Here is a 13,440-nt window from a genome sequence, read left to right as displayed (position 1 = left end):
GGCGTATGAGTTGGTCCCCGAGGCCTATCGTCAGCGTTTTAGAGGTTATCGCAGGTCGGAGGGGCAGTCTTATGTTGAATTTGGAAGGGAGAAGGAGAACCTGTTCGACAGGTGGTGCACTTCTCAGAAGGCAGTCAAGAGAGCAGCTTAGGCAGTTGATTCTCCTAGAGGAATTTAAAAGGTGTTCCTGATACCGTTTCCACACATCTAAATGAGCGTAAGGTATCGAAGATAGGCGACGCCGCTGTCTTCACTGATGAGTTTGTGTTGACACACAAGTCTGTGTTTTTGGAGGACTACCATGTTGAGTCCGGGGATAGGCGTCCTGTTCAGGGGGGGGCGTTTCCCAAAACCTGTGTCTGCTGGTCAGTTAACTTCACCTCCTAGGCGGGGTGGTTCTGCTGGTGCATTCCCAGAAGGGATTATCTGTTTCTACTGTAAAGAACCTGGTCATATCGTTGCTGGGTGCCCGGTGCTTGAGCAGAAAAATGTCAGAACCGTGGCTCTGGTAGAAACCATATGCAGAACGCCTATGCCAACGTTAGATGGGGATGGGGAAAGTATCAAACGTGTGGACAAAGAGCTCGAGGGTTCCTCAAGGTTTATGATGAATGGATTTGTTTCCCTGACTAATGCACTAGAGTCCAAACAGGCTATAACAATTTGGAGAGATACCGGTGCTTTTCAGTCCCTCATTCTGGCGGGGGTTTTGTCGTTTTCAGAAAACTCTTCTTTGCATTCCGGTGTCGTTGTTCGGGGCTTTGGGGGTGGATTTGTGGATGCACCTTTGCATGAGGTCACGCTCAATTCTCCCTTAGTATCAGGCAATGTTGTTGTGGGGGTATGTTCTCACATTCCCATAAAGGGGGTGTCCTTCATTCTAGGGAATGATTTGGCTGGTGACAAAGTGTTGGCTACTCCGGTTGTAACTCCCATTCCTGTGGTTTCTGAGGTCCCTAATGAGCTGGCACAGAAACATCCAGGAGTGTTTCCTGTGTGTGCTGTGGCTCGGGAAATGTCAAAGGACAAAAGTGATGTTGTTGATACTTCGACTTGGGACATTACACTTAGTGACACATTCTTTGTTGAATTAAAATGTGTACCTGTTGAGAATTTTGGAAAGCACACTGTGGATCTACCTCTGCATAATGATTCTCTTGATTGCGGCTTTGTGTTAGGCCCGGTGGTGAAACCAGAGTTGACATGCGTGCCGGAGAAGCATGTGGCAGGAGATGGTATGGCAGCGCAGTGTCTCAGGGTCTTCCCAGCCTGTATGGTGGCTGAGGCCACGAACGAATTGGAGGAGGAGTGTGGGAAGGATGCTATGAGAGGTGCTGTTGTTTCATGTGACACCGTTCTAGTTGGAGAGGCTACTGAGCCTGACTTAGGCTGCCAGCCTTCCCACAGTAGCTCTATTGTCCCTAATGTTTCACTTGTGGGCAGGGATGGTCCCAGTATGTCAGTTTTTTTTTTGATCCACTTTTTCTCCCATTTTTCTATATTTTCTCCCATCCCAATTTCGTATCATCCAATTCAACCCTCCCCTGTCACGAACGCTGTTTCTTGCCTCCCACAAGCCGGCTGCAATGTGGACTAAGTCATACATAGCACAAGTCCCCTCCGGTACTTGAGGTAACAGCAGTCGCATCTTTTCACCTGCGCAGCTCGTTCTCTCAGTGTCGAGGAGTAACGCGTGGGAGGCTCACGCTGCCCCCGACACTTCCTGATTCTACTGCGCAGGCGCACCAACCGACTTGTAGGAGTCGCTTGTTCACAACGTTCGATCCCCACCCTTCAGTTTTCCCTCCCCGTAATACGGCCAATGTGTATTACTGCGGACGACCAGCTAAACTGAAAACAATGAGGAGAGCTGGATTCGAACACGCGAATCCTAGCGTCTCCACACTGGTGGCGAGTGCCTTGCCCACTACACCACCTAGCCGCCCGGTCCCAGTATGTCAGTTGATGATTCTGACATTGATCCACATGTCCACACTGATTTTCTGCCCTGCACTAGGTGTGATGGTCAACCTAGTTACCTGTGTCCTGTGGAGCAGGAGCCGCCTTCGCGACCTGGTCTGTTGAGTGGCAGCTATTTTGATTTTGATCAGGACAATCTTATTTTGGGCGACGCCATTTTAGATGGTGTTCCAGACGTTTTTGTGACTGTCGTACTGCCATGTTCCAGGTACGGTGGCGCTGTACCTGAGGTGGTACATCCTACTCTGGATGTTCATGGTTTGCAGTATCCTGGACTGCCAGTGCCAGGTGGGATGGATATGGGCGCGGTGGTGGTATCAGTGATCTATGGTTTTTGTTTTGCTGTGTTCTGTTCTGTTGAGCGCAGTTCTCAGGTTGATTTTGTTTTGCAGTCTATTTTTGACAGGTCGGTATCAGTGGAGGGGACTGTTGAAAGGGAGCATACAAAACGGTTGGTGGTCGTGTTCGACAGGGGCCGACCCGCTATCACTGTTGTGGTGGTGGCCCTGACAACTAATGGGTCACAGTTTTTTTTGTTTTTTTTTTGTTTATGGGTTGTTGTGTGGTGGTTGCCTCTGGGGCAACCAGTTTGGTGGGGGAGGTGTTATGTACCAGGAGCCTGATCACTCCTGTGTCACTGTGCAGGCAGGCCTGATCACTCCTGTGTCACGGGGCATGCAGGTGAGGGCTGCCAATTAGCGCTGATTGGTTACCTGCTGGGAGCTTTAAAGCCAGCACACATAACACACATGCAGTGTCTGTGCTTAGAGAAAAGAGCTGTCAGGTTCTTCCAGTCCTTGTCCGTTGAGTTTACATTAGTACTTTAGTTTACATTTACATTAATGGTTCCTTGATATAGTAGCACTTTGAGTTAGAGCACAGGGTTTTGGTGTTGGTTGCACATAGGTTGCGTGCCCATGAGCCAGGGTCGTAACAGTATACAAATAATAAGGCTGACACACTGTAGGTACTCCGTTATGGAATTTGTAATGTCCTTCCACCGCTTGCTTTTTCTGGTCATACGGAAAGCCACTGGAAAATGACTCAGCTAGCGATTCTCGTGTCTGCATCAGACAACAACTCTCGCTCGACATCGCTTGCAGATAATAGTTTTCGGCTCAAGGTCCAAATTTCTAAACTCAAACCACGTCCAAATGATGGACGAAGGACCTTTGTTTGTTTAAGTTTATTCATTTATTTTATTTAGCTTTTATTTAAACAGGTAAAATCACATCAAGACCGAGGTCTCATTTACAAGGGCGACCTGTTCAGACAGCAGCTCATACAACAGTTACAAGTGTAAACAGCAACAGTACACTCAGTCAAAGTGCTAAAGAGGGGGTGGAGAAAGAATTCAGCCTTAGAAACAAGAGCAGAACAGAGAAGCTCTCCAAGATACTTAACATTAATTTAAAACTCGCTAGGGCAGGGGTGGCCAACCCACGGCTCGCGAGCCGCATGTGGCTCTTTGCCCGTCAATGTGTGGCTCTTCCATCCATAATTTTTTTTTTATTAACTCATTCCATAAGGACGTAGAATAAACATTTACAGATTTTTTTTTAAATGGTCCATTTGCATGTTCTTGGTATCTGAATCTAGGGACATCTATGGATCTAAGTATTGTATTCCCAGTGTCTGTTACTAGGCTTGAGTCAATTGTAATGAACCAAAGAAGAATATCAATTCTATTTAAAAAATAATAATAATTTATCTTCGACTGTGAATAACACCATGCTAAAATTTACCAGACCTGAAAAATCAAAGCAAATTAATAAAGGGAATACCCATTCTCCGCCACCACTTTGATTCGTCCTAATCCCTTCTCTGCCAGCTCTATTTGTCTATGGATATGTTCACCTACTTTGCAGGGCTATAACTTTTTTAATTGTATTGCTAAATTGACATTACTATGGCCCATTCAACATCGATTAGCTATTGTTCAGGGTGTAGGAACGTTTAACTTTTTCATTCACACATTCATATAAAAATACTGTCTAGAGCAGTGGTTCTCAACTGGTCTAGCCTCGGGACCCAACATTTTCCTTAGTCATTAAGTCGCGACCCAAAATTTTTAACCACTATGATTTATGTAAAAAAAAAATTGCAGTAATACGCAATCTTTCAAAACATGAAATAAACAAAAAAGTGCAACTATTGCTAAAAACCCAATGAAATAAAAGAATAATAAATATTATATGCTTCTTAGCAGATTTCTTAGCTTAACATAACAGACCTAAGTTTGGGGGAACTAATGGGATAACTGGGGTTGCAACAAAAGTGCAACTAGGGCTAAAAACCCAATGAAATTAAATAATAATAATAAATAATTATGCTTCTTAGCAGACTTCTTAGCTTAACATAACAGACCTAAGTTTGGGGGAACTAATGGGATAACTGGGATTGCAAGAAAAGTGCAACTAGGGCTAAAAACCCAATGAAATAAAATAATAATAAATAATATGCTTCTTAGCAGATTTCTTAGCTTAACATAACAGACATACGTTAGGGGGAACTAATGGGATAACTGGGGTTGCAACAAAAGTGCAACTAAGGGCTAAAAACACAATGAAATAAAATAATAATAAATAATATATCCTTCTTAGCAGACTTCTTAGCTTAACATCCCAGGGAACTAATGGGATAACTGGGGATGTTGTTTGCTCCTGACAAGAGTCTCAACGTCTGGGGTGATGGTAGACAAAGCAACTCTGAGGTCATGCTCAATGTCCAATCTGTTCCTCCGCTTTGTCTTCAGCTGGACCAGAGCTGAGAAGCCACTTTCATAAAGTTAGGTAGTGAAAAAATAAATGAAAAAAAAGTAATACATTTTTTTTTCACACATCCGCGACCCACTCAAAATGGCCCCGCGACCCACCAGTTGAGAAACACTGGTCTAGAGTATAAATGTTTTTTTTGTGTGTGTTTTTTTATTATTATTTTTTAAACAAACATGACACACGATTAGATATACAAGCATTGTAAAACAGTGTACATCAGTTAACTCATCATTTTGATAAATGTCTTATACAAGATATACCCCTAATACCTGCTATCTATTCCCCTACACACATATGCTCCTGCTCGCACCCCCCGCCCTGGACCCCCCCCATGGATAATCCATCCATTATCCTTCGCTCCTAACCAAACACTACCATTAAATGCTAGCTTTTATTCTCTCCACCACTTCTAACCACATTGTCAATTTGGATTCATTGAGACCCAAAATTCTTGCTGTAGATATTTCTAGATAAATCACATCGAGATATGTAAGAATCCAGACCTTTCGGCAAATTTTTTCCGGTTGAAACCATCGTGATGCTATCAGTTTTTTAGCCACTGTAATACCAGATAAAACCAATCTCTTTTGTTGTATAGGTACTGCATATTCAAAAACATCATTCAGCAGTAATATAGAGGGGTGTACAGGTATATTCAGAATTAAGAGATTTGATAATTGCTGGGTCACTTCTTCCCAGAATATCTTAACTGGTGGGCAGTCCCAATACATGTGCATAAATGTCCCCTCGTCCCCATTTGTACATAAGGAGCATTTGGAGTCTTGTTTAAGACCCATTCTGTTCAGTCTTATAGGAGTCAAGTATGTCCTATGAATATAGTTAAGATTGATTTGTTGATGGTCCGGGTTCCTTGATGCAAGTCGAACATTTGCCCAGGCTTCTTGCCAATCAAAATCTTTTTCTAGGTCTGGTATATCCCTCCTCCAAACAAAATATGTTTTTATAGTTTTCTGCAGTAATTCATAGAACGTGAGATATAGCCATTTATGCATATATTACATCATCAAATGCAGTTTGCTAGCGATTGACGTCGGATTAAAATTTTCAATTGTACAAGGTCCTAAACGTCATGACTCATCATCTGCTGGTGACCGGAGAGGGGGGGGGGGGTCGTTTATAATGCAATGAGCGACATTAAATGAATCATGTAGTATGGGTGATATGTTGATCATAGCAGTTTGTATGGATAATAATAGACGAACCATTTCCGGGTTGTATAATAATATATACGTCCAAATAACGTTGTTTATTGAGTTATGGCAACTGATCGATTATCCAGTGTGTCAAGATGGAGTCCCGCAAGTGATCGCGAGTGGCGGACGGAATAGGGGGGGACACCAAGCACTTCCGGCCCCACTTCCCCACTTCCAATTTGGCGATCGGCCACCATGTGGCGATATTGAACCGTTGGAGAGTTGAGTGGAGATCCCCAGCACCAGTCAATGATCAGTCTGTGAAATATGAATGCCATGACAGATTTTTGAAATATTGATCTCGATGACATCGTAATCTGTCATTGGCAGATTAAGCATGGCGAGGAATGACATCTGAATCAGTCATTGGCGAAAGATGGGTTAAACAGAAGGTTTTGTAGATACAGTACTGAATTCGGCAATATTTTTTATACTGTAAATTTCTCCATTTTTCATCATATTGCAACACCGTTTAGACATTCACAGAAAGGTAGAGAAACTAACTGCGTTCTGTTTTATGGCAATAACATTCAGGTTTGTGTGAGATAATCCCAAAAAATAAAGAGAAATAAAAAAGTAAATCCAGAAGTCAGATGATTGACAGGGGCTGGCGTGAGCTGGGTAGGGTCGTTTTTCTAAATTCAAAAGCCCTGAGGCCATGGTTACACGTTTTTGTTGCTGAATGATTACGTTTGCTGTCCAAGTTAAAAAGAAATGCCGTTTTGGCAGGAAAACGCGGTGTCCTACTGGCAACGCTGAAAAGGTGGTTCCGTTTTGGATACCCGCCAAAACTCGCCGACAATGGTGCCATGTAATCTTGTGAGCCGGATACGGCGCTGTTGTTGCCCAATGCCCATGCGCAGTAGATACCCGCACGTAGGGCTGCAACGATTAGTCGACGACGTCGATCATAAAAACTCGGCGACGCAGAATTTTTGCGTCGATTAGTCATATATAATTTTTTTTTTTATTAAATAAAAATTATATATACTTTTTTTTTTGCACTACCTATCTTTGTGAAAGTGGCTTCTCAGCTCTGGTCCAGCTGAAGACAAAGCAGAGGAACAGATTGGACATTGAGCATGACCTCAGAGTTGCTTTGTCTACCATCACCCCAGACTTTGACTCTTGTCAGGAGCAAACAACATCCCCAGTTATCCCATTAGTTCCCTGGGATGTTAAGCTAAGAAGTCTGCTATATATTTTTTTAGTTATTTAAACACTTCCACTTTAATTTGTATTATTTAATTTATTTATCTTGTTATATTGTTCAAATACATTTTGATTTAAAGTTGCTTAAGATCCAAATTCAAATGTTTCATGAGTATGTTAAAGGGGAACTATCTTATAAATGGCCTTTGAGTGTTTAGCATTGTTTCCTAGCTATGTGAACTTATATTAATATGATCTATGTCTCTAATTCTCATATTGGCGCATTCTTCCAATTCTCCTCTCACAATATTCACCCTCACTGAACTGAGTCATCTGAAAATGTGCTGATTTGTGATGTCAGAGAGACTCAGCTGCATGATAATGTGGCTGTGTGGCATCAGGCTCATGATGCGCTGCACACAGTGGTTGGAGCCCAGGCTCAAAACGGCTTAAGATCTTGAGGTAGAAAAATGCTGTTTTTGAGGACTTGATTAGAAATACAAAACAATGAATAAAAGAAATTACAGAGGTGTTCCATAGACTCACAGGAATTGTGTAAAAGTGCCCAAATAGTGAAAGAAATAGTAAAATAGTTCCCCTTTAAGTTAACTGTTAAGGCAGAGGGACTGGACAACAGGGTGACATTCACAGGTGTGCAGACTTGAGCATGTGAGGTAAAACATGCATTGGAGAAGGAGCCATGCCCACAGGAAGCAGAGATTGAGGGTGTGACAAAAATAATCGTTAGATTAGTCGACTAATCGAATGACAAAAATAATCGTTAGATTAGTCGATTACCAAAATAATCGTTAGTTGCAGCCCTACCGCATGGTTATTTTCAGTGTTTACAGCAGAGCTGTACCAAGTAGCTGCGGCTACCAACGTGTTGTCAAGTTATTGTTACCACGCAAGAGTCGACTGCATGAGCAGCTCAGAGCTCCTCTTTCAACATAAGCATTAAACAAAATGGCCCAGTCATCTATTCACTTTTGTTTAATACATGAGGCGTTGTCTAATGTTATCTAGCTACTGATAGCTCCTGATATCAACGTCTGATATCATCAGTTTGGTGCTGGCTGGCTAGAGTCGCTCATGAGCTAACGTTAGCTACCTAGCTAACGTTACTTTCAGACCCTGTTAGCTGCGGCTACCAACAACGTCGTGTTGTCAAGTTATTGTTATAAGGAGCCCAGTCCAAGCTACAACAGTCTGCATTCCCTTTTGTTAAATAACGTTTACATCCATTCATTCTGCTAGCATTGACGTTACCACGCTGCTAGCCACAATGCTATACTGTTATACTGGCATATTCCAATCACGTTAGCACGTAAGCTAACGGAATCTGCGATCTTTTTGTGAGACTGAGGCTGCGGTTACACTAACGGCCAGTTTTCATTTCGTTTTCAGGGTCAGTTTCGCTTTTCAGAACGCAACGTAATGGCAGGCAAGTTAGACATAGTTTTTGCCTCCTGAGCACAGTGATGTACCGTACTTTTCGCACTATAAGCCGCACCTGACTATAAGCCGCAGCAGCTAAATTGAATGATGTGTACATATATAAGCCGCACTGGACTATAAGCCGCATGTGTTTTTAATGTTTAATTACCATATGTAAGGAGTGGAGCCTGCGGCTTCATTTAACTCAACACGGGAAACCTCACCCAGCCCGGACACGGAAAGGATTGACAGATTGATTGCTCTTTCTCGATTCTGTGAGTGGTGGTGCATGGCCGTTCTTATATTGAGCTTTAAATTCCCACCTCTACAGAGAATGACTCCCATTGGGACACAATACTGTCGGACAAATAACATTAACTCATTTACAAGTTGTATTAAGTTTAGCAAATAAGGGAACAGATAAATAACATTTCAATGCAGTAAAAAAAGCAATATTTCGATTTTCGGGTTTTGTCCACATATAAGCCGCACCGTTATATAAGCCGCAGGGTCGAAAAATGGGGGAAAAAAGTACGGTATATACATGTAGTACAATGCCAAAGCAGTAGGTGGCGATGTAGTTCGAACATGAAGGCAATTTTCAACCAATCAGAAAAGTTGAATGTGCCAATACACTTCCTGCTAAAAATCAACAACCCACCATCTTTAAATGCCTTGTGTGAGCCATTTAGCCAACGTAGCATTTATTTTTCAGCAAAGAAAGTGCAATAAACAAAACGGATACAGTCACTGTGTTCTGCCTCTCATTTGTTGATGAAACAAAACTAACATCAACACAATTGACCACCAAGAGCGGAGTTTAGTCTCACAAAAAGATTGTCGCCGATTTTGTTAGCTTACGTGCTAACGTGATTGGCATATGCCATTATAACAGTATAGCATTGTGGCTAGCAGCTTGGTAACGTTAATGCTAGCAGAATGAATGGATGTAAACTTTATTTAACAGATTGCAGAATGGGTACAATAAAATACGGCTCAATACAAACAATTGTTAAGGGAATGCAGACTGTTGTAGCTTGGACTGGGCTCCTTATAACAATAACTTGACAACACATGGTAATAGAGTTAAGATATACAGGTATGGGCAGGGTAATAGAGTTAAGATATACAGGTATGGGCAGGGTAATAGTTAAGATATACAGGTATGGGCAGGGTAATAGTTAAGATACGGTATACAGGTATGGGCAGGGTAATAGAGTTAATATATACAGGTATGGGCAGGGTAATAGTTAAGATACGGTATACAGGTATGGGCAGGGTAATAGAGTTAAGATATACAGGTATGGGCAGGGTAATAGTTAAGATATACAGGTATGGGCAGGGTATGGGCAGGGTAATAGAGTTAATATATACAGGTATGGGCAGGGTAATAGGAAGGTTAATGCCAAGCACACCCAGAAACTGAAACCGAAAGTTTGATGTGGGGATTTGAATGGCTTGCAGCAGAATAATACAGTAACGTTAGCAAAAATATATACAACTTAGTGGTTTTCACATGGATTAATCACCTATGCCTAGTGACTTTCAAAACAACCTTCAATTACTTTCCACCCCTTTTCAACACCAATGGCAGTGTGAATGGTTTTTATTAAGGTAAGCGTTAGGTAAGCCGAGATCAGCTAAAAACACACTGTAGGCTATACACCTACAAACACAAATGCCAGATGTTCCATGGACACAACCAAATGAACACTCTTGCTCTTTGTCACGCACGTAATGTATCCCAAGGCACGTATCATGCAGACAATACAGGCCCACGCATGAGGAGACACCCACGCAAAAGATAATAATAAATAATACACACAATGACAATACTGTTGTATTGTTAGAACTTTGTAAAGAAACTCAGTGTTAAGAGCGATGCACTGCTCTGTTGTATGTTAGAACTTTGTAAAGAAACGCAAAGTCTGTGTTCTATTTTATCATTTTTAGTATTGCCTATTTTTAAACTGAATCAACCCGCACGTTTTTACTCTGTCTATTCTATTACTGAATGAAACCGTAAACAGAGAGGCCTATTGGGATGCTAGATCCTAATGTGAAAAACTGTGATTTACCTTACCTTGCTACCTCTATCTTTTTCATGCTCACTTATGCCTGTATTTTTTACTGCTGTGAAGCACTTTGAAATGCAATTTCTGTATGAAAAGTGCTATACAAATAAAGCTATTATTAATACTGACAGAGGGTTGAAGCACAAATACAAGAATGTCAAAGACCATGGTGGTCCACACACACACAGTCAACTTACCTGGGAGTCTGTTCATGTTGACACCCTGAGCGGAGAGGCCAATGCCCATATACCTGGAGAACAGATAGACACAGGCTGATAATCAAAGACAACACTCCACCGAAAAGGCAGAGTAGAGTCGAGTAGGTACCATGCAGTGGAAAAGGGGCATATTAGGTTACTCCATAGATACATTTAACACTTCACATCTCCATTAGGTTACTCCATAGATACATTTAACACTCCACTGCTCTATTAAGTTACTCCATAGATACATTTAACACTCCACTGCTCCATTAAGTTACTCCATAGATACATTTAACACGTCACCGCTCCATTAGGTTGCTCCATAGATACATTTAAAGTCCCCATGAAATGGCTAGCAGAATGCCATTTGATTCTGTATATTTATGAGTTTCCTGTGAAAACAGGAAGCTATGGAGGGACTTGTTGCAGATAGTGATTGGCGTTTAAAGTAGCCAATAGTGCTGAATGTGCGTTAGGGTTGGCCATTAGCTAGCAAGCAAATGTTTAACAAGGCAGAATGCCAGCTTAGTTACAATGTGCTGTAGATGTCATTCTAGAAAGCATCTCATTGGCTGCTACATTTGTAAACGCCCCATGTGCAGGATGACACGTCAACATTTTTTATCGCTTTCCAGTAATAATACTACACAACTACTGCTCCATTAGGTTAATCTATACATACATTTAACACTGCTCCATTAGGTTACTACATAGATACATATTAGTCCATAAAGGCGGCTGGGTGGCGCAGCGGACATTGCGCTTGTCACCAACGCAAGAGACACCGGGTTCGACTCCGGCTGTCGGCGTTGCCACCGGCTTGGGCCGGCCGTCATACTAACTCAATTGGCAGAGTCAGCGGGTGGAAGTCGATGGGTGGTAATCTGGACGTGTTGGGGGACGCCTGCACAGCAGAGACAGGAAATGGCAGGGGTAGTGTGAGCCTCCCACACGTTACACCTCGCCAATGAGAGTCCGCGCTGGCAGGTGAAAAGATGTGACGGGCTGCCTCCACGTATATCGGAGGGGACATGTGATGCAAGGCTTCTATCCTCCCTACAACCGACCAGTGGGGGGCATATGCGAGCAACGTTCAATACAGGGGAGGGAGAATTGGGATGGGGAGAAAAATCTGAAAAAAAAGTATACAAAAAAAAGATTAGTCCATAGATACATTGGTCTGTAAGAAATTAGAATCTGTAATGCTGTCAAACGACATCTAAGAGCCCTGCTTGTTATTGGACTTTATTTAATTGTTTTGGTCTGATGTGAGAGTTGGGAGATGAGTGGGTATAGAGGAGAGGAGGCTCTGCCAAGAGAAGTCTGGAGAAATTCACAGTATAATAATTTACATGTCAGACCAAAACAAAAAAAGGAAACAAAGTGCAGTACCAAGTGAGGCTATTTTGCCTAGAGGTCGCCGTTTGCATTATAGATCTACCTTTCACTACCACACTACCAAAGGGTTAACCCTTTCACTGCGACAATACAGAAGGTCAACCCTTTCACTACCACGCGACAAAGGGTTAACCCTTTCTAGGGATGCCCCGATCACGTTTTTTTGCCACCGATACCGATCACCGATCGTCGTGAGCCATATCGGCCGATACCGATTGTTTTTGATTAAAAAGAAATTAAAAATTATTTTTTATAAAATATATATATTATATAATTAGACTTGTACTTGTATTATCTGCGAGACATCGCCACCACGCAACAAGTCAAAATGCTCGCCATCTGCAAACAGCTCCACTGTCTGTGTACTCTAGTAGCCTCCAGCTCCAAAAAGGATTCTCCGGCGCTGCAGCTGGACCCTATTGGTAACGTTACGGTTATTTGGTCATTTCACATTCAGCAAGCCCTCAGCTCCAATACGCATTGAATCAATGTTATAAGACATTGATATCAAGAGCTATCTATAGCTACTGCTAGCCGGCTAGATGACGTTAAGACAGAACTTTAGTTCAATAGGACATTTCGTTTTGAACAGAGAACTAACGTCAGCTAACGCAAGCTAACGCAAGCTAACGGAGATATCAACATGGACTACTAGACTTCCTGGGGCATTTGTTGATATCCGGAGCTATCAGTAGCTAGCCGGCTAAATACCGTTAGACAATGCCTACTAAAAGTGAATAGTTGATTGGGTCATTTTGTTTAAACAGTAACGATAGCTAGGTAGCTAACGTTAGCTCAGGTCGAATGCAGAGGAGCCGCCTCCTCTGTTTACAAACTCTACACGGGTGCGGGCGGAGCTATGGAGCAGCGGCAGTTTGCAGGTCCTGTGCGTCTGAGACAGACAGCGAATGAGAAGTCCACTTGATCAGTTTCCGCGATCGGCGAATATGAGTCATTATCGGAATTCCCCGATCGCATATTTATACTGATTATCGGCCGATACCGATCGCTGGCCGATCGATCGGGGCATCCCTAACCCTTTCACAACCACACTACAGAAGGTTCTGTATTGTGGTAGTGAAAGGATTAACCTTCTGTAGTGTGGTTGTGAAAGGGTTAAGACATTGTGTTGAGGAAATCAAAAGGAGCACAATTAATTATACGAGTATCCTCATGATGCATCGTGCATGTCCTACCAAACACA

At 42.4% G+C, this 13,440-nt stretch overlaps 1 protein-coding gene across 3 annotated transcripts in view; it reads right to left on the bottom strand.

Annotated features, from left to right (window-relative positions):
- The window catches only part of ranbp9 (RAN binding protein 9), a 128,493-nt gene that overhangs the window by 89,350 nt on the left and 25,703 nt on the right, over nt 1-13,440 (bottom strand). For all 3 annotated transcript variants that reach the window (XR_014620441.1, XR_014620442.1, XM_084328032.1), the window contains exon 3: nt 10,833-10,885. Coding sequence is in view for 1 of the 3 variants with exons in the window: in XM_084328032.1 (XP_084184158.1) it covers nt 10,833-10,885 (53 nt within the window). In the remaining 2 variants the exon portion in view is untranslated. The remainder of the gene's footprint in view (nt 1-10,832; nt 10,886-13,440) is intronic.

This window comes from Notolepis coatsorum (genome assembly GCF_963971535.1).
Source record: "Notolepis coatsorum genome assembly, chromosome: 13".
NCBI classification, from domain to species: Eukaryota; Metazoa; Chordata; class Actinopteri; order Aulopiformes; family Paralepididae; genus Notolepis; species Notolepis coatsorum.
This window is presented reverse-complemented; position numbering and strand designations above follow the sequence as displayed.